Below are 22482 nucleotides of genomic sequence, written 5' to 3'. Positions count from 1 at the left end.
TAAAATAGTACCGTTTTTTAAATATCTTTTTGTTCTGTGTCAGTTGGTTGTTGTGTTTGTATAAGGAATTAAATAATTTTGCTGAGATATGAACCATGTTCTTGATTTTTCTCAGTAAAGTAAAATTGTGCATTTGTTGACTTGTTTTGCTAGAGAAGCCTCCCTTAACTTCTATACACAAAAAACACAAACTATTGATACGCGCCAGCCAATCTATTGGTGATAATTTGACAGATAGCAGTAAAGTCAGATAATACAAGGATTAAATAGAAAAGTATAAAGTAAATGCAATATTACGAAATGACTTTTTTTCTAATGACCTTCATCTTAGGGTGACTAAACACGTACGCTTTATGTCTTTACATACCGGACCCGACGTCATACAGGTCACCAGAAAAGCGTCCTATAATAATATCCTTTATATTCATTTGCATTTGTTTAGGTTAAAAATACTTTATGTTTGACATGAAATGTACTGTAATAGAAAATAAAATATGCCAACTAGTATTAAACTATCACTCATTTGTCGATAGCCACTGATAAGAGAGAATATCCATGTTATTCGCTAAGATAAAGAGTCGACGCCCTTTTTAGAAGACAAAATGCCTTAGCATTGGAACTTAGGATAGCTTTTGAATCAAATAATTATTTGAAATAAGTACTGAAAAACTCAAATCTGATTTTTACTATTGGGTGCATACTGTATTTGTGCAGTTTCATTCACTTGTTCTAGTGAATAGGGAACAAGGAAGAAAGATTACACAGAAATGATAATGCATACTCAAGGTTAGTAATAACAAAAACATTTATATATTTTGAAATTAATTAAGTTCAACTTTCGATGTTAACAATACACATTGAAACATTTAGATATATTAATGAACGATAATCCTCTCATTTAAGCCTATGATAATATTTCCATTACATAGCTTTATTGGCACACAGAGCGAGAAAATGCGTTCTGATTGTAATCTAAAACACCGTTTTGTTAAAATATATGAATATACTTTCATAATTATCAAAAACGTTACCATTTCCATAGTGTTATTGTTTTTTAAAAATAGGTAGATATTCTTAAAAACTAATTTAAATTCTATATTTCGTTTATGTTAATCATAGGACTACCTGAATTCATTTACGCATATAAGTGAATGACCTAAATCTAGAATTACACGTGCTTCTCGAGGATCGAGGTGCATGTTACATGTTGAGTGTATGTGTATGTAGATTATTTTGTGCAGGGTTTTAAATTCATGTGTACAAAAACACATTATCAATTTGGTCACTTATGTTACAAGAGTGCTCCGTTAGTTTCCTGATGAACTTGTTCGGGCTATTAGTATGCTTTAAGCAGGTGCACGTTTGTGCCAATATATCGTCAGGCAGGTAGTTATCGATCGTTTCGCACAGTTAATGATCGCCATAGATCTGGCACATCGCGAGTTAAGACTCTTGCACAATACCGCTATATGAGGATGACACATCTACATTATATTTCTTATCCGGTAACGACTACCGCAGCTATAACACCTGAACATACAAATGCCAGGATATGTGCCCAAACGTTGAGAAATAGCCATACCGAACATGGAATAAGGGCGAGACCATATATCTCAATATATTGGACCATGCTTGACTGCTGTACGTCGTCGTAAACGTCGGTTGGGTACGTCGACACCACTGTTGGACTCAACAACAGTGAAACACCGTTTTATTTATCGGCGAATATCGCTTGTATTTGCAACAGTCACTATGATCCAACAAGTTAATGATTGGTGTCTTAGCTTCGAGTATCAAGCACCTATCTTCAGAAGGATATTTCAATGGTTTTTTTTCCGTGACCTGCTTTCTAGCATGACCTGTCTCCAATTGCACATTCATTTGACGTCTTAGATCGCAAGGTTCGATGTCGTATTCTTAAATGCTTAAATGAAATTACATATTTTGTGCACGAAGAATGAACAGTGATATCACTGATGACCCTGATTCGCTCTATGAGACGACGTTGTGTGCAGTTAGAGACGCAGATCGTGGTCACAATTGATACTGATTGAATTGTAAATTGCATCTTTGCATTATCGGAGGTAAACATAGTTTTTTACATAAATTCTAAATCAATATTTATGAAAAATATCAGAAGGGAAAAAAGTGTATAAGTTCTTGTATCGTATTTTTTTGGTGAGTACTAAAATATTAACAAAGTACAATAAAGGCTTTAAGAATAATATAATGGTTAACATCTTGATCACATAAAACCCATAAAATGAACCCAAGTGGTAATAAACAAGTTTAAGCAAATATTTTCGCTCGGTACACAGATTTCAATGGTAAAGGATTTTATCCAATGAGGTTCGAGTTTTCTTGTGAGTGATTTGTACTTCCTTAATGAGGCTAGCCTTGTGAAGTCGAGATACATACTGCCGAAAAGATATTCATTTGCCATCGAGTTTTGATTTAGCAGATATTACTGACTCTGTACAAGGTCCATTGCGGTTGCTGTTGTTTTCGTGTCACTGTGGGTGTTTTATTTTAATAAATGCCAGAAAATTTCCAAAAGTTAGATTATTAAATTATATTAAAAATCGGCTGAATATGTTACAAACATGCAAATTTAAAACACTATCCGATATGTTACAATCATTGACTACATATAAATATAACAACATACCAGACAGTTTTCGTGTTATTCGTAATCAATGTCCGCCTTATCAATTTCACTGCTACTACTGTTACTGCTATAACTACTTCCAGAGTTTCAAAAAGCATAACTCTCTGGCTGATTGTTCGCAAATTGCCTCTCTTGGTATAAAATAGCATATAATTGAATTTACTTCAAACTTGAACAGTCTTTGTTTGAATGAATTACAGTTGAACCATACCTTTATTACGATGTAAACCTCTTGCATTTTAAATACCATAACGCTTGGTTACTGTTTACAAATTGATTCACATGAAAGACAAGTGTAACTGTATTCGGCACTAGCCACAGATTACCTCCCTTAGATACATAAAATATTTAAAGGATTAATTGATGACAATATCGACTTTACACAAATTTGAAAAAGAATTACTTCGTGACTAGTTGTACACTCATTTGTCGATGACATAATTGTTCAAAAAAAGAGAAAGAAAGCAAATAGTTAGCAAACCTTAATACGAGAAGATTATACATTTAATCAATAATGTTTTTGTTATCGAAGCTCTGATTTTCTTTATTTCTTTTCACTTTAAAATAATAAGGTGTCCAATAAAATATTTCTTTCCAAACAATATATTTCTTCTTTTGTATAATAAAACATCCGTTAATGATTGTATTCAAATGAAGTGGAGTATTTATTACTGTAGATAAATATGTAAAAGGGTCTGCGATAGTCCATGCCATTGCTTGAGGTAAATGTATACTTAAACCTATAAACCATTACATTGCATGACCCTGAACTTCATCCGGTCAGAAGATCAAAACCATTTATCGTTGACTTAACACTTAATCTATAGAACATCGTAAAGCAGGAATTACTATTGCTCACTGAAGATGTGCTAAAATCGGAGTTGTGCTTTGTGTTTAAAACATTTCTATTTTACAAACAAAATAAATTGTGTTTCGTTAATATCAAGAGAGTGCTTAACACTGGCAATTAGCTTTGAATGAATGTTTACATTTCGAATGCGAATTTAACTCTATTTCAGATGCCGAGTGTGCGCAGAGCACAATATTCACAGAATGTACCAGGAGGTGTATTCGTATCACAACATGGGCCACACGAATACTAGCTTTCCTGAGTATCGTGAATTGTATCGTGGCGTTTGCCGCACTTAATGAAGCTACGTTCGGAATATTCATGACTGTCACAGCAATTTTTGTAAGTAATATGTGGAAGCCCAGTACACTATAATACATTTGTTGTACATTCAATGGCTAAAAAAGTATATTGTTTTATTTTCAATAAGTTTTACTTGAGTAATGGTTTCTATATTCAATATTACGAAATTATGTTCCGAGTGTTAAATTGATGCTTAATTCTTTATTTTCCCCGAAATGTTTGTTTCTGCGAAGAAATTATGGGGTATGCTTCTGTTTTTGAAAGAAACCTTTCAGACCTTAAGTAGCACCATGTTTGAGAAAACATTATAATCGAACGGCCTCATTGACCTTTTGACACTATCGGAAATTTAAGCTATTACCTCGCAAATAATAATTCAACCACAATCGGGATAACCTCCACACGCTTCGTCAACAAAAGAACTCAGTTTGGACTAGGTAAATGGTTTCGGGAAGTGGTAGTTTGATAAAAAAGACGCCATCATAGGTGACTAAAGTTAGAACAACAGTGTATTTGAAATGATTGAACCATTTGCAGGTAGTGCACTGTATATTCATGGTATATATATAAACATATTATTGTTAAAGTGCTTCATTAATATCTTTTGAGAAGGGTCTTGCTGAACCAATATGTTTCACCATGTACTTTAAAATACGTATATACCTGAATCGACCAAATCGCCAAATACATCATAAGAAGTTGATTGACTAACAGCAAACTCTAGGTTTACACTAGTACCTTTGCTTTTAAACATTTACCATATAATGTTAGGGAATTTAGATTTAATAACCAAACTTATGAATTTATTTCAGTGTTATACCAAAATAGTTACAATTGTTAACAATGACACCATCTGTGTTTGCAAAGACAATACACTGAGTATCGATTGAGAGCCACCATATGTAAGAAATGTTTGAAGACCCAATTAAATGAAGCCAGTAATTGGTTCATTCAAATGAGTGTAACTTACTTAAAAAACTGGAGCGGTGTAGAATTTGTCTGGTATATTTTATAGCCTATTGATGATTACCAAAAATTGTACACTCCTGACCTTCAGCTTCGATCAATAGTTCATTGGTCTTTCCTCTGGCAAAACGTTTGGTCTATTGACCTACACGCCACTCAATAAGTGGAAAATAAGTCAGTCCATTTATTCGTTGCATGTCAACTTCTAAATACATTTTGTTTCTTTTAGATATTTTTTGAGCAGACGATTTACTAATACTGATAATAATGAATTAATTACTTTCTTGCAGAGTGTTATCAGCCCGTTTACCTTTAACTGTTGCTGCTACTCGGATTGTTCCAGAAACACAAAGACTGAACAAGTATGTAACATTTTGTCTGAATGCGTTGTTTGTGTTCAATTTTAAATAGGGAATGGTTTAGAAATGCGGCTCGAAGGAATTCACGACTCATCACTGACTAAATATGTTCATACAAAGAGGAGCAGCAAATTTTAAATATGTTTATAATTGTTATACTAACGCTATTTTCTTGCGTCAATAACGTCCCTTTTTCGTCAACGCCATTTAACAAGTGTCGTTTCTCTGCTGTCAGTGATATTTTGGAGATTTATGGTTTATCATTTAAAATTAAATTTACAAGAAATGTTTTCACATAAAGAAGTGCATTAGGAGTTCAAGTTTATGAGCAACATTAGTCATCTTGTTTCAGGCAATCGGACATTGGGGTGTCTATGTGTGGATGTTCATGAGCAACATGGGCTATGTTATTATCTTTGGATACAGCTGGTACGTATGGACAGTATCAAGCTACCAATACGACAATGACATATATTACGACGAATATTCATCCACATATGGCCCTTACTACCCCAACTTTGGATACAACAGGGCGGCTTTATTTGACACAATATTTGCATTTTCGCTAATCATTACGTTCTTTCTTTCGATTTTCAACCTTTTCTCGTTTTGTCTTGTCTACAAGTACGGTTGTTGCTTCATGAGGAAATTCGATCACTCTGATCAAGGTGTTGTAATGGCAATCGTGATGAATCAACAGATATCTACAATCGGGGGATGTTTTCCGGCTAACGTAAGACCTTGTTTAAATCATTTTAACAATAAAGATGTTGTGTTGAATAACTTGTTATTTTGGGACTTTATATTTCTTGTATGTACAATATGCTTTAAAATGTTTGATATGACATTTTAACCAGATTTTTTCACAAGCATCCCTGGTTATATGATTGGGGTATCTCGGTAATCGGGCGGGCAGGCTTTGGGCGTTAATCAGGTAGATTTGGTGTGTGACTCAAGTAACGATATAGCTTGCTATTCCTGTAAAGGTCATTGTTACAAAAGAAACATGGTGTACGTTCAATCACTCGATCTTCTTTAAAAAACTTCTAGATTTGAAAGTTGGTATAGATCAAGCTGATGTGAAGTAAACTGGAATTGCATTTGGCGTCATTGATATCAATATCAAGGTCAACGTTACTAACAATGGAAAAACGATCCAAATTTAAGTGTATTATTGGAACTTGCTGCGTTAGAAGCTAAAGCTAGAGACCTACCCTTTTAGTATTTTGTTACTAAATAGAACATATGACAAGCTCAATGAACTTTAAATTGATTTATAGTGATAAAACCTGTTGTGTTAATTTGCATTGGGGATCTCTGAGTAATCTCAAGTCGCATCAATCAAAGGCTTGTGGCGTGACGTTTCTATGTATTAACTAATACTGTATCTTTATTTCAAAAACACAATCACTATTAGTATCTTTGGTTTAATGGTCTTTTATATCCAGATATTGTTGGTACTTTTTATTATATAATGTTCACCGCGGCCTGGTGAACATCATATATGCTGTGGGCTTAGCTGAATAAACTGTTCGATGTTAAAAGATAATTCTTACTTATCTTTTGTGGGTTTGCAGAATGCTCAGCAAACATTTACCAGCCCAGGGGTGCAATATGCTCAGTACCAGCAATGTCCTGCCGGGCCTGATATCATCACCGCACCCTCCACCAAAAATATTGGTGTTGCAACTGACTATGTAGATGTGTCTTCGGCATCCACAATGGCTGTTGAAAGTGGTTGGCATTCGCGAAAACTGCTATAATGGTGAAAAAAATGGCGGTGGTCCATTCAAAACGATCTTTTCTTGATAAAGTTCACAGTGAACAGTAACAATGGAATAATTGAAAACGACTTATTTTTGTTAAAGTAAATCAAGGTTAATGATTTGAACAATATCATTAAACAAGCCAGTCTGTTTCTTAGGTAAGTTCGTGTACACATACCTTATATGTGTAATGTATTAATATATCTAAACACATTTGTCTAAATACGTGTGTAATATTTCTTTGTGAATACATATGTGTAGCGCTGAAATTTAATATTGGCAAACCTTTAAAGTTTATAAGTTGCATATTGACTTGAATAATAAACTTTTAAAATTAACCTAAACACTGAAGTCAAAAATAGACCACATAGAAAGAAAATAAAACTGAAAAGAATGTTTTACTTGTACAAACCTGTATATTTCAATTCTTTCCTATTTCCGTGTGTATTATATATTCAGTGATTGTTTAATGTCAATGTTCGAAAGGTAATGCTATTGTTGAAAATATTGTTTGTGTTTTATATCTGTTCTGAATATGCAGAATATTGCAGTATGACCTATGGCTTGTACTTTTCATTTTATTGTTGCTTTTAGAAATCACATTATATAATATTTTGAATTGTATAAAAGACAGAGTTCTCCTAAATTGATCTGACGTAATGTAAATGTTTTATTGATGTCTCATTAATTCTTATACACGTTTCTTTTAAAATATCAGCGATATTTGTAATATGTCCACTTGTGACTCGTAATTCACGTATGTTTTGTAGTAGTAACATATCCATCTATAATATAATTTGTTCTCTGATTTGTTTACTGTTTATTTTCTTATGTGTTCCTTTATGTCTTCTCTGATCTTTTCACTAAATGTTTCTCTGATTTGTTCTACAATTTAAATGGTAAGATACAGCAACACGTATAAACCTTAGCCTAAACACGAAAGTTATCTTCATGTTCACACTGTTATATATTCATAAAGACTCTAACATAGTCACGTACCTAATCTTCTGCAAGCCATTGAGGATTTTCAAATAATACATATTACACTGGTATGCACATAAAGAATTTAAACGAGATACGAACGTTATCTTCTGCTATCCATTGTTGCTTTCCTAACAATACATAGGTTGTCCGCTTATCGCTTCTCACCAAGGCGACCCGGGTTCGATTCCTGGCCCGGGCGCATGTGAGTTTTGTAAGTGTTCACAATACCGGACATGTGGGTTTTCTCCGGGTACTCAGGTTCCCCCCCCCACAACACAAGACCACACTCTCGCGCAACATCGTGCTAACGAGATCAACTTTGTGTAAGCTATCATAGCTTTCTTCACAATCATTGTTAAACATATGACGTTTAAACTAAACAAACCATATTCACACTGTTATATTCCAGCAATTAGTTATAATCGAAATTGCAATTATTGATCAGTTAAAACATCAATATTTATTGATTTTTTATACAATTGTATGGCTTGTACTTGTACTATCAATTTTTTTTATTGTCCCTCGACCGTATTTATATAGCTTCTTAGTGAATATTTTCAGTTTAGTGAACACAAATCAAACGTTTGCAATACCTTTTTATTTAATGTATGTGTATGCTTTTATTATTTGGATCTTTTCCTTGTTTATTTCTATAACTATGGTGTAAAACATAGTAAGATTTCATCAAATTCAACTAAGAATTAAAGAATTTATTTCTAAGTTAAAATTGCTTGATGAAAACGATCCTTCCTCTTCTTCTTTGTGCTTCTTATGTAGTTCAAGATGATGATAAAAACAGTCGACAGCGAAAGAAAAATGTGCATAATCCATTTTAATCCTTTTTATCAGGTTTATGTAAGCCCCAAACAAATATCTAAAGCATGTTCCTAATGGGGATTTTAACGTAGAAACTAACCAACTGATTTAAACATTGCACAACATGACGCCTACATTGTTTTTCAACATATTTGTTGTTTTTGTTGTTGTGTTTTTGCATGAATATACTAGTATTTGTGCCAAATGTCCGTCCAAATTTATGTTCTTCTATGTTTCTTGTTTGTGATTTTTAGTTCTATGTCTTTAGCATTTGCCCAGTGCCACTAAACCGGGTTTATGTTTAAACATAACACTGAGCTTGTTTTTGTAGCTTTTTGCATAAATATTGCTTTTCTCTTTCTTTCTGTGTTTTTCAAGGGCTTAAGTTTACTTGTCTTACCAATAAAGAATAAAAGAAATTAAGTGTTTTTTTTTGTTATATTGCCACGATAAAGACTCTACAAAGAAGCCGACAACTTTATGGGGAATAACTTTAATATGAAAAGGCATGGAAAAACGTTTATTCGCATATGTCAATAAAGCTTTGAATGGCATCTTTATTATCGATCAATAGCAATAAAGCTCGCAGCGGAGTTTAACAAATTAACGGAGTTTTAAAAATGTAAAAAAAAACGTACTGTATGCTTCAGCTTAAACTAAGTAAGCCAACTTGCTTGTTCTGAGAGTTTCTAAGGGCGCACCATTGCCGATTGACTACAATATGGTTTGATCCCGACGTGACGCTATCATAAATTACAGTGTTTTGTTTTCTTCTGCGAAATATAACAGGAATGACTTCAACTAACGTTCGCATCTAGATAAAAGCAGAGTTGAAGAAACATAGTAATCTACTAGGAGATCCGACTTTTTTCGAAGATACATCTTGGTTGTTTGATGTACCCGCTGTACAGCACTGATATACAGTACTTACAATTTATATCGACCAAATCCGACCCAAGGGCACACCCAACGCCGGTAACGAGGCTTGCGTGCTCGAGGGCGGGCATTTTCGATCCGAAACGGAAACACATGCTGATATTTATTCTTGCATACCTTAAATCATTAATTTGTGGAATAATTGACGTAGACAACGCATGTTTGTACATTTTACCGAAAACCTTATGCGACGTTGTTTTCTGACTATAAAGATTTTCATTTTGTTTATTAAAAGACTTGCATTCATACCAATATAATTGCGCTTTAACCAAATCAAATAATTTACTATTCATACACCCAAAAATAAAATAAATAAGAAGTTGCGGGTTGTTTCTCCTGACTTATCTGGCATCGGGAGGAACAAGATGGGATTTTTCAGCATGAATAAATTCACCAGAAATGCCTAACCGTTGTGCAAAAAAAACCTACAACTATCTTTGCTTTATTTGGTACTGAGTACTCCATATTTCCCATTGCTACCATCGAATGCCGGGTGCCAGGGAACTTGTATATTTTGTTAACGTAGTGAAATTTGCCTCAGTAAGGGATTAAACCCGGGATTTTCCGAGACGCTCTACCGTTGAGCTATAGAGCAGGTATATTAGAACACTATTTACATTTCACATGCCTGTTTCAGCAAATGACAGAATATCAAAATGATTTCCTCACTCAAAACACCATTAAATCTAAACACATCGACAATCATGAACATTTTATGACTGTAATTTCCATTTTGAAATAAAAAAAGTACTTTATTATGTATTATTGTCAGTCTAAATCAATATTATGTTTATCAGCAAACACTCATTATGTTCATTACATCATAAATAAAAGTTTTGGATTATTTGAAAATCATTGGTCTACATGACAAGTGCACGTGTAAATATTAAGAGTGTTTAATGAATACTTACAATCGTTTTACGACTACCAATATTTCAATCCAAGCCTCCTTAAAAGCCTCGCAATAGTTTAAATATATATTTATTTTAAATCTGTCACTCAGGGTTTATATTTCTTTGGTATTTGATTGTTTTTAATGTCGGATGTGTGGATTCGCACGTCATTCGTCCTTCTTATAGTCCAAACTCTTCAAACATTATTCTTGGCAGTAAAAAATGCATGGAAGAATACGATTCTACATAGACCATCGTATGCTCGATAGTCATTAAGAAATACAAACAAATCCTGAAAAGACGTCAGCTGTCATAAATTTACTAGTCCCTTCCAACATCAAAGATCTAAGTGCATTTCTTTGATGCACATGGTAATAGTGCCGCTTTGTTGAAGATAAAGCCAAGATAGCTGAGCCTTTGGACCGTATTTTAGAAGGTCATCCTATGTCCAAAAAGTCACAAAGGACAAAATCCAGAACTCCTGTTCTCAGGCAGAGGGAGACCAATAAGATCTTGCTTTTGACACCCTGATTTCTCAACTTACTGAACATATTATACTTGGTATTACGTATTTCTCTTTTGTTGTCTTTTGTGAGGCTAACACTGGTGGCCTTTGTACAGCGTTTTTTTTTTTTAAGTTGGTGTTGAAATGGTCGTTGCTTATGCCAATAGAGGTCTTCGCTCTGCCGAAGAATACAAACCAATCCACAAGCTCGAGGTTTCTGCAATTAAATGATCAATAACAGACATTTTCATGATTATCTTTATGCAAATAAGTTTGTTCTTAAGACCGACAATAATTATGTCAGGTGACTTCTCTTGCTACATTTACCTTCTTTCAGTACAAGTCAGGTTCCACCAACGTAACGCAGGTTACATCAGATGTCAATATTTACTGAGACTAGCAACACCATTTGTGCAGCTGCAGTTGCTTATATCAACTATGTTGAAGTTCTTGCTACTACCCCTGTACCACATGACGAAGATGTGTGACGATTTGCAGTCAGGGGAAAGCACCATTGTATATAAATAATTGGTATGTTTATCAAGAATTGGTAGGTACCGCCTTGGAACGGTCAGTAAAATGTAAATTTACTGGGGGTTTAAACCAGTTTATGTGCAAAAACCTCACTCTTATCCCAACAATTCTTAATTAAGATAAAACGCAAAAGATCAATCTGGACCGCCAAATATGATGGCCAGCAAATTCGTCAATTGGTTACTCCAACAGTTTATCGAGTTGTTAATGGCATTTCTTGTTCATGTTGGTTATTCTAGGAATAGTCTCTCTGGTTAGCACGCAAAAAGATTTATTTGGCTGGCATGAAGAAGGATTTTGATTACAATCGAGCCTCTTGTTAGCATTGTGTTTGCCGCAAGACTCCAGTCACTCGTTTCTCTCCACTACTCCCAAAGGTTAATTCTCGACTTATACAACTTATTTCCAAGGGTGGCTTTGGGGATGTTCTAGTCATTACTGATTTAACCAGGGTTGCGAACGAAGGCAATACGATATACAAAATACTACAGCTGTTGCCACAGCCAAAGCTCTTTGGATCAATGTATTGTTTACTATTATTTTCCTGAGCAGATCTATTCAAATCAGGGCAAAACATTTAATGGTATTATCATCAAGTAACTCTGCAAGCAAGCAAGTATAAGAAGACCCGGACTACCCAGGGCAATGGAGGTTACTAGCGCCTTAACCGTACTGTTCTGAAAATGCTAGGTACCATTCGAAATACCAGAAGACAAACTTGAAAATTTACATTGGTTCTCCTAGTCCAAGCTTTCAATTCGACAAGGCATAACTCTATTGATTTCTCATCTCATTTTATTTTGTTTGTCATCCTCGACTCTCTATTGACTTATATATTGGTTCTGTTCTCAACCTCATCGGCAATCCTTTCAGAAGTCAAACTCACTCAAGTCGAATGGCTGAAAAAAAGGATGCGACTTGCTTTTAATAATGCAGCGAATGGGATCCCTATATGTCCTTATTCAAAATGTTGGATTCAAGTGTCGTCACTAACTGACTGATGGATGGGAGCCTGACTGTGTTTTTTTTTTCATTTTTAGGTTTTGTTACAATCACAATTGCACACGTTAAATATACCAAATAGTATCACAATATATAACAGAACAGAGCCATTTTACGGACAGAATCATTTCTGCCTTTCTATAGTTTCAAACATTGAAGCTCCCTTATTTTAAAGGTCGATCATAGTGTACACATTATATGTCTTGTTTTCCCGAATAATTTGGGAAACTGCGTTATTGCGGACGAAACAAAAAACGTTTATAGAATCTAGAATATGAAAAATCTCTAGAACAATCACAGGTCATCTGGCAACTACATTTTAATTCGCCAATAATTTTTTATTACCTCTCTAATCTGGTTTATCTACCACTGGTCGTGTTTTGCACAACAAAGTGACTTAATGTTAAGACTAGCCGACGTTATTGACACCACTGCATGCTGTGACGATTGGCGATTGCACGCGATTTCAAAGCTACAGTAATCTTTTCTGTTATATATTTATAATAATTTATATTGCTTAATTTGAGACATTGAGTTGTATTGTAGCTGTAATATTCTTCAAAACACTCATAGCTAACGTGCTACATTTAATATTGTAACTTGCCAGCTGAATTCACACAGGGTTTTGTGTAGACTAACTATGTGTTTAGTGCCGCGATACGGACAGAGGCACCTGCATAACACAACTTTCAACATAAAAATGAGTTAGTACCCAGATCGAAATGTCGCTCAGCTATGTCCTTGCAATGTTTTTGTGACTTCTTCCATTATTCGGTATGAACTGTATATGATTCATCGTACTATGTAAAGTTGTTTATACCGAGTGTCTTTACAGTATAAATAATCAATGGATGACGTGACATGCATGCTTAAATATAGCTATTGGACGCATTAACGTGCTAAGTGTATCCACTACGATAAGTGCCGACACAATAGTTTGCGGAAAATTTAAGAAATCAATTTAATCACTCACTTGTAAAGTATTGTACAACTAAAAGTCGTATACAGAAAATAGACGATGTTCTAAACCTTAAACTACTGGGATTATTGTTTAAGAAGGATTTGTCAGTTTAAATCAAATACAAATACTGTCTTAAAATTACAGATACAACGATCATGCTTGCTCAAAGTAAGTAACTGTAACAGTTGTAATTTATTTATATGACAATTAACATAAAGGCAACTCTCGATGTTTATAAAACATGTGCTTCATAATTTCATAACATATAATTTATAATTATAGCTGAGAATAGCGAAGAAGGGCATATCGTGCGAACATATTTTGATCATAAACATATCGCATCGTTCGCTTTATTTGATGAATGTCATATGTTGCTATAATGTTAGATAATGACGTCAATTGTTGAATTTTGATGAATCAATATGATTAAAAGGGACACAGTTACATTATGTCGGTAGCATTTTTCTTTTGAATTTAATTCACATTATGTTGGTTGTTTCGTTCTGGTATGAACCATAGACGAACGTTATATAGACTTGACCATAGACACAAACGTTATATAGACTTTACTATAGCCACGAACGTTATATAGACTTGACTATAGACATGAACGTTATATAGACTTGACCATAGACACGAACGTTATATAGACTTGATCATAGACACGAACGTTATTTAGACTTGACCATAGACACGAACGTTATTGAGACTTGACATTAGACACGAACGTTATTTAGACTTGACCATAGACACGAACGTTATTGAGACTTGACATTAGACACGAACGTTATATAGACTTGAACATAGACACAAACGTTATACAGACCTGATCATAGACACGAACGTTATTTAGACTTGACCATAGACACGAACATTATATAGACTCGACATTAGACACGAACGTTATTGAGACTTGACATTAGACACGAACGTTATAAAGACTTGAACATAGACACAAACGTTATACAGACCTGATCATAGACACGAACGTTATTTAGACTTGACCATAGACACGAACGTTATTTAGACTTGACATTAGACACGAACGTTATAAAGACTTGAACATAGACACAAACGTTATACAGACCTGATCATAGACACGAACGTTATTTAGACTTGACCATAGACACGAACATTATATAGACTTGACCATAGACACAAACGTTATATAGTCTTGACCATAGACTCGAACTTTATATAGAGTTGACCATAAACACGAACGTTATATACCGTTTGCCAAACACTACATTTACACTGTCTTGTCAATTTCTTCATTTGGTGTTCAGTTAACAAGTTAAACTCTGTTATTCTGATCTAATAAGATATTGTAAATCTGCACTCTCACAGATAAACCGTTTTTACAACTTTTTTTTATTTTTTGTCTTGGAAAGAGTAATTTTTAAGTAAATATCTGCAAACCAATGATAAAAGATGCTGACAAAAGAGCAGATCGCAGATTTATATATTTCTGTTCGAAAATTAATGTTTTATGGCTTAAACCATTACTAACGGTTTAAGAAAAATGCATTAAACATTCATTTTTTGTTTTCAAATACAACAATCTGCGCTCTAATTTTTGCCCACAGTCTTATATAACTGGGTTCCTTAAATTTTCGCAAAAATTGGCTCGTTCCAAAACAACAAATAAAAAAGTTGTCAAAACGTTCAATCTGTGAGAGTGCAGCTTTATTACAAATAACAGCGAAACTCTCAAAAGTTATAATTCAAGACCATTATTTCCCTTGGGATTAGACAAAATAGCACTTGATAACAAGTTTAAGTAAATATTTACACTATAACGCAGACAGCAATGATGGATTTTATCCAATGAAGTTTGAGTTTGCTTGAAAGTGATTTATACTTTCTTATTTAGGCTTGTTTTGTGAGTGCAAGAGACACCATAAATAGTAAGAGCTTGTTATGAGAGAATATATGAAGCACTTAAATATCTCCTTAAACCTCGGATAACCATCTATTTAAGAGTTCTAGTTTACCAGAAATGAATAAAGGCCTGATTTGTCCAAGAATATAATCATGGAAATATATTATATACAGGCCAAATATATAACACTCTTTCAAAAGAGTTCAATTACTGCGAAAAAAATGTAAAACCCTACCCAAAAGGGCACAATTATAAATTTGTAATTTTCAATGTTCATGGACCGAATGTTTTAACAGACGACTGCTTAATTGAATCTGCACTAGGACGGTCATCAAATATACACGGAAATATAGAAAATAACGCAATTTATGAATAAGATAGAAATATCAGTTGAAAAATAGGAATATAATTCTGATATTGATTCGTGTTTATCGAATTTAATTTTATCGAAGGTTACCGATAATATTTGCCTACCATTGTTTTCACGTAAAACAGATTTTAATGTTAATCTATCTACTTCTGGTATTTACGAAGGTTGTTTTTCACTGCTTTAAATAATTACAGAAAATATAAAAACTGAGGAAAATGAGGCTATAATGATTCGGGCGAAAACTGTATTCAAAAGCAGCGTTCGAAATTATAACTACCAAAATATAAAATCAGCAGACGGATAAATAAATAAATGCTAAAAATAAAAATGCAAAGGACTATTGGAAATTATTAAAAGATGGAACAACTCATAAAGCTCCTGACAATATATCTCTTGAATCGTTTACAGCCTACTTACAGGCAATGAATGATCCTAATGTTGTTGTGTGTTTTTTCAGCCAGACGAAGACATTTTAATCGTTAATAATACTATTTTATAAAATGAATTAAATATAATGTTTCTGAACTAGATTTTTTATTCAGTGAGGAAGACGTTCTTAAAGGTATACAAATTTGAGGTTGGGCAAACGTGCTGATCCAGATCGGATACTGAATGAAGTTTTGATGTATTTTAAAGATGGACTATCGTCTTTTCAGTGAAAGCTATTTCATAAACTACTAATAACAGGGTATTTCCAGAAAAATGGACTGAGCGTTATAGTCCCAATACATAAAAAAGGGCAATTTAAACGAATTTGTAAATTTTAAAGGAATTACATAATTAAGTGCTGTGGGAAAACACTTCACAAACATAATTAATAGTCGGCTTTCAACTTACGACTTTGGAACAAAGACTTTGCCTACATTGTTATGTCTTAGAAGACGAATTTCATTTGTTGAATAAATGCAGCCTGTATACAAATATTAGATCTAAATATATTCTTAGATGTTATCGTACTTATCCAAATATGTTTTAAACCATATAATTGCTGATTATTTCATTACATTTTGAAACCATTTTTTGTAACTGTAACAAATCTCAACTAGTTAAAAAGACTTATATAAACCGCCAAGCAAATGTTAAATAATGGAAAATGACCATGGGTTATCATAGTCTACTTCATTGACGTTGATATGTGTAATGTGATGTGGGGAAATAAACTAACCCAGTAGTACTCTGTGTTCAGTTCTATAACTTACAATTAAATAATTATAACAACAAAGTTTCTTAACTCGTTTATCGGAGAAGTGTGTGGATGAAAGAGTCACGCTACGTTCGTAGCTGTGTTTTGTGTACAGAAATATTTTCATTTTACAAATCAATGTTTAGTTCGTATGAATTGAATACTTTACACTGACAAATAGCGTTTAATGAATGTTAACACTCCGAATACGACTATCATTGTAATATTTCAGTTGCCGGAAGTGCACAGAACACAAGATCAACTATACGTACCAAGATATGGATCCGTATCACCTCATGGGCCACAAGAATACTAGCTCTCCTCAGCATTGTGTTTTGTATCGTGGCTTTTAGTGAAGTGGAGGAACCTATGCTTGGTGTATTCTTGATCTTCACAGCAATCATTGTAAGTAACGACCGAAGGTCAAATCTAGTGTAAGTATTGTATTGTACACTCATTGACAAAATCAATATTTTCTTTATAAAACTTGTGTTTTTAAGAGCAACACGGTACTTTTCAAGTAAGTCTATTATTGTCAATATATATGTTTGAAAAGTATCATTGTTTGCCCTTTTTTCAAAACATTGCATTTTCGTGAAACAAGTTATTGCTTCATTTGGTGTCGTTGGCAATGAGACTTGTTTTTTATTTGTTTTCTGTCGATGAACTCGAAACCTTTCAGAACAAATGTTTCTCATCATTAAATCACGACTTTCTTTTCCAAATTTAAGAAAATCAATTTGAATAGAAATGCTCAGATCCATATTTCTGAAACTATTGAACTGTTTTAGCGAGTTAATCGCAAAAATGGTGATGATAATTCAACTTGAAACGAGTTTAACCTCTTGCGATATATTTATGGTATTTTGCATTTAACACATTATTTTTTTTGCGAGCTTCCTTCATACTTTCGAGTTTTTAGCATTGTATTTTTGACAATTTCGAGTTAATTTGTGTCCGTGAATGTAATACAGTTATCGTTTTGTGTTTCAGATATGATAATACCTAAAAACAGATAAACACCAGGAACATGATATATTCTTTTGCGAGTTTTCTTCCTACTTTTCGAATTTTTGGCATTGTTTTTTTTACAAATCAGAATTAAAATTTGTTCGAAAATTCATTACAGTTATCGATTGGTGGTTTAGATAAAATAATGACCATAATAAATGATAAACAACAGCAAAAATATATATGTTTTGCAAAATCACTTCAAGACAATATGTAAAACTTCGTACTTGTTTTTGTATGTTAATGATGTAGCCGTAACCAGTTACCTAAAATTAGGGCATATGGATCCATAATGATTGAATAGAACAAGTTGTTTCAAAACTTTTTGTTCACATTAAATGTAACCATTTTTATACAAAAGAACAAAACAGATTTGATTACATGTAAATTGTACAGTTGCTTGTGCCACATACATAGTTTACAAATGTATTAACATAACAACAATAAAATGTTGTCATTACCATATATGAATGGTGAACTGAAATAGTGCCATTCAAAATCATCGAACTATATTGTAATTTATTCATTATGACAATATTAATTTTGATAATCACTTATATGTTTGAACACTTATATGATATATTAACATAAACTCATATTCATAATTCTTAATTGTCACAAATGAAGTTTTAAATGATATGTACAGATTCAAACACCATTTAATTGACAAACAATTCATACAATTTCCCTCCATATCAATACTGCCGTTTATTTTACAACCAACCGTCCTCGTCGCTTTTTTCTCATCATGTAAACAGTAAAACCCATTGTTTGTTCTTTTAATATTTTAGCAGGCACTTTGACTACTATCAAGTAACACTGATACTACTTTATGGATCATATTCTTTCAGAGTATCCTGAGCCCGTTAAACTTCAGTTGTTGCTGCTACTCGGATTGTTCAAGGAACACAAAAGTTGAGAAAGTATGTTAAATTGTGTCTTTAATTATTTACATATTAAAGGATAAAATAATTTGGCATTGCGGCAAATCAGTTTTAAAAAAACGTTCGGTCCGGGTGTTGAAATTGATGTCAAAAGAACTTGGCTGCTTGATCATCGTCAGCGTCAATGACGTCACTTGTTAAATCGACGTCATTTAACCAATCACAAGCGTCGTTTTTGTACTGTCAGAGGTATTTTAAAGATTTGTAGTTCATCGGAATTTGAAATAAAATTCAAAGAAAATGTGGGAAAGAACCTAACGAGTTCATATAAATGTTTATGAGCAATCAACTTATTTCAGGCAATTGGACATTGTGGTGTCTATGTGTGGATGTTCATGAGCAACATGTGCTACGTCATTATGTTTGGGTACAGCTGGCTCGTTCGGGAAGAATCAAGAAAAAGATACTATGACTACGGAGATGACATGTATTACGATACACATTCATCCCAATATCGCTCTCGCTCCTCCTACTCCAACACGAAAGATAAGCTGCCTGTATTCGACACACTATTTGCATTTACGCTGATCATCACGTCCTTCCTGACGATGTGCAACCTTTACTCGTTTTGTCTAGTTTACAAGTACGGTTGTTGCTTCATGAATAAAGTTGATAGGGATCGCTCTCAGCAAAGAGTTGGAATGGCAGACTTGATAAATCCACATATATCTACAAACGGAGGCGGTCTTCCGGTTAACGTAAGTTTGCGGTACATCATTTTTACTATTTATAGGAATGAGTGTTTTGTTTAAAAGAACTTAAGTGGTGTTTCGACTGTAACAAAATTTCCTATAAATGGTAGTATGACTTGTTAACAAGGCTTTTCCCTAATAAGCCTTGTATTTAGCTTGGCCTATGTCGTTGGTCAGGCGTGCAGTCATAGGCGGGCGATAATGAAACTTGGTCTTAATGTACTTATATGGACATACACCTTGTCCTTGCTTTTGATATTGGCCTGGTCAAAGCCTCTAAAATAGAAATATGGTTTCTGGGTTCTACCAATAAGTACATTGGCATTGTATTTGTCACGGAATTTAGATCGATGCCAATGTTTCTAAAAAGTATTTATACTCAATTACTTTGATTTGAACTAAAGTGAAGGGACGAGACATGTTGTATAGGAAGACAATATGAAGAGGTAAATTTTGAATGCTTTTTCGGTCGGTAGGACCGAAATGTAGGCCATTGGTACTAATAAAAAACTTATAATGTTAACCTCAATACCGTTTAATAAATTGATGTTTAGTGATAAAACCTGTTGTATATCAAACGTTTGCCAAGCCATACATTGGGATTGCTTTACTAATCAAGACAAACAAGCTTGTGGTAGGACTTAAATTTCCATTGCTTTTGATGTCAGAAGTGTGAAGTTGCAGTATCAAAATACAGAAAAAGCTGTAAGTTTAGTGTCCAGTTCATTATAATGGTGAAGCTTAGTATGTCAAACATATTTTAGGAGGGTGATGAATTTTAGTGTATTTCAGGCTTATGTAAAAAACCTTACTCATAAATTAGGTTTAGGACACAACTTTCAGGAAGCTAATACTTAAAACATAAAATAAATTCTGCTTAATAACTGGATGCCCAAAACTTAATATGCCAGTTTTCCTGATTGCATATAATGAAAACCTGGTGTCGCCATATCTTTGTCGTTTCTATTTACTGACGTACAGTGTATCTTTATCGCAAAAACAAAAACACTGTTTGTATGTGTGGTGTAACGCACTACTCATCGTATCTTAATACTATTGAATCTGCTTAATATATGACCATGCTCATTTTCATGACTTATATCTTATTGTAACAATGTTTTTGGTACTGATTATTAAAGAATGCACAACTTAAAAAGAGTACAAATTTAAGGTGGTTTGTAAGTTGAACTGAAATGTATGATGTTACCAGAAAAATACGTATTGGTCATTGCTTTAGGGTTTTCAGTTCGGCAATGCTACAGTGGATACTCAGCAAACGACGTTAAACAGCAGCAAACTGATGCAGCTCCCCCAATACCAACCGTACACTACTGGTCCTTATGACATGTCTGCACCTCCCCATCAAGCTAGTGGTGTTACAACTGACTCGATGGGTTCGTCTATTCCATCATCTATGGAGGCAATGAGTGGACAGTCAGTCAGCCCTCCACCATACACTGAAGCCAATCCCAATGTGAAATAGTCGCAGTGATCGAATCAAAAAGCTTGTTTCTTGCAAAGATTTATCGTCACATGAGAATATAATAATGAAAGCTCATATTTGTAAAATAAAATCCAAAGGTGAAACAATTGTACTATATTCGTAAAACCGTGTCTTATTTGTGTAATTTAACTTTATATCTAAAACATATTTGTCAACAGATATGTAGTATTATTTCTTTGAATACATGTATGTAGTGCTGTAAAATGATATTCACAAAGCTTTATAGAGCTTAAGTTTCATTTTGACTTAACGCCTCAAAATAATCATTTTCTGACGTATATATCTCTAAAATACATTAAAATTAATTAAAATTACATTTATTGTAAGCTGACCACACAATGAGAACAACAACATCAAACAACATAGTGGGATGCTTGTCTGCACATGTAGCTTTCAATGCTGACCACACAATGAGATCAACAACATCAAACAACATAGTGGGATGCTTGTCTGCACATGTAGCTTTCAAACTGTCCGTATTTATGTTTGAAGTATAAAATATATTCAGAATATTGTCAATATATATGTTTGATATGTTTTGTTATCATTTGAAATATTGTTTATGTCTATATCTGTTATTATGCGTTCCATTTTAGGTTTTTGCCAGATCGTGAATTAGATATTGTCTTACTTTAAAAACATAACTCATATCATATTGGTATATGATATGTAGTATATGTCGCATTATTTTGTGACTCCTAATTCTCGTACGTCTGACATTCATATCACAGGGGATATGTTTTGGTAAAAAAATTCTGCTTGATATCAATTTCTTACGCTAAAGGAATATTTCAGTTTTGTTTATTTAATAAAATTGTTCTCTGTTGTTTTCCAGTCTTTTGCTTAATCAAAAACACATACTCATGTAGTTTAAAAGTGTTGATAATTATTATGCTTAAAAGACAGAGTACTAAGAAATCGCTCAGATTGTGAATCAAATATTGTCTTACTTTAAAAAAATAACTAGTATTGTACTTGTATTATATCAGTGATATTTAGTTCATGTAACATTTGTTACTTCTAATTCTCGTACGTGTGACATTCATATCACAGTGGATATGTTTTGGTAATTTTCGTCATTTTTCTTGCTGCATTATATCAATTTCTTACGCTAAATACAAATTGTGTTTTGTTTACTTAATTAAACTTGTTCTCTGGTTTGTTCTTAGAGTTGTTAATCTGATTAGTTGGTCAACAAAAATGGTAGGGTAAAACAAAACATGTAGTCTGCAACATACGCGCTAGTGAAATGTTCTTCTAACCTCATTATCTGCCATACTACACACTTAGGATTTTTTGCTGAATGTTCACAATGTTTTGCTCAAAAACACATTTGACATTTTAAGCTCGTCT

General features: G+C 33.5%; 2 protein-coding genes across 3 annotated transcripts; both read left to right on the top strand.

Annotated features, from left to right (window-relative positions):
• Positions 1 to 678: 678 nt before the first annotated feature.
• On the top strand, positions 679 to 6909 carry LOC128223576 (uncharacterized). Its single transcript, XM_052932852.1, has 5 exons — positions 679 to 786; positions 3688 to 3860; positions 5078 to 5149; positions 5499 to 5879; positions 6724 to 6909. The coding sequence occupies exons 1-5, from the start codon at positions 768 to 770 to the stop codon at positions 6907 to 6909; spliced, it is 831 nt and encodes a 276-aa protein (XP_052788812.1). The 5' UTR covers positions 679 to 767.
• A 6611-nt stretch (positions 6910 to 13520) lies between these two features.
• On the top strand, positions 13521 to 22213 carry LOC128224752 (uncharacterized). Of its 2 annotated transcripts, none has more exons than XM_052934766.1 (5): positions 13521 to 13711; positions 17211 to 17383; positions 18841 to 18912; positions 19233 to 19631; positions 20872 to 22213. In XM_052934766.1, exons 1-5 carry the CDS (start codon positions 13699 to 13701, stop codon positions 21106 to 21108), a joined length of 894 nt encoding a protein of 297 aa, XP_052790726.1. In that variant the 5' UTR covers positions 13521 to 13698; the 3' UTR covers positions 21109 to 22213. The 2 variants fall into 2 exon arrangements, with proteins under 2 accessions (XP_052790726.1, XP_052790725.1); XM_052934765.1 differs by having other exon boundaries at positions 13523 to 13711; positions 20863 to 22213.
• Positions 22214 to 22482: the final 269 nt, after the last annotated feature.

The sequence above is a fragment of the Mya arenaria genome, chromosome 17, assembly GCF_026914265.1.
Source record: "Mya arenaria isolate MELC-2E11 chromosome 17, ASM2691426v1".
NCBI lineage: Eukaryota > Metazoa > Mollusca > Bivalvia > Myida > Myidae > Mya > Mya arenaria.
Note: the sequence above shows the minus strand (reverse complement) of the source record. Positions and strands in the feature narration are given on the sequence as shown.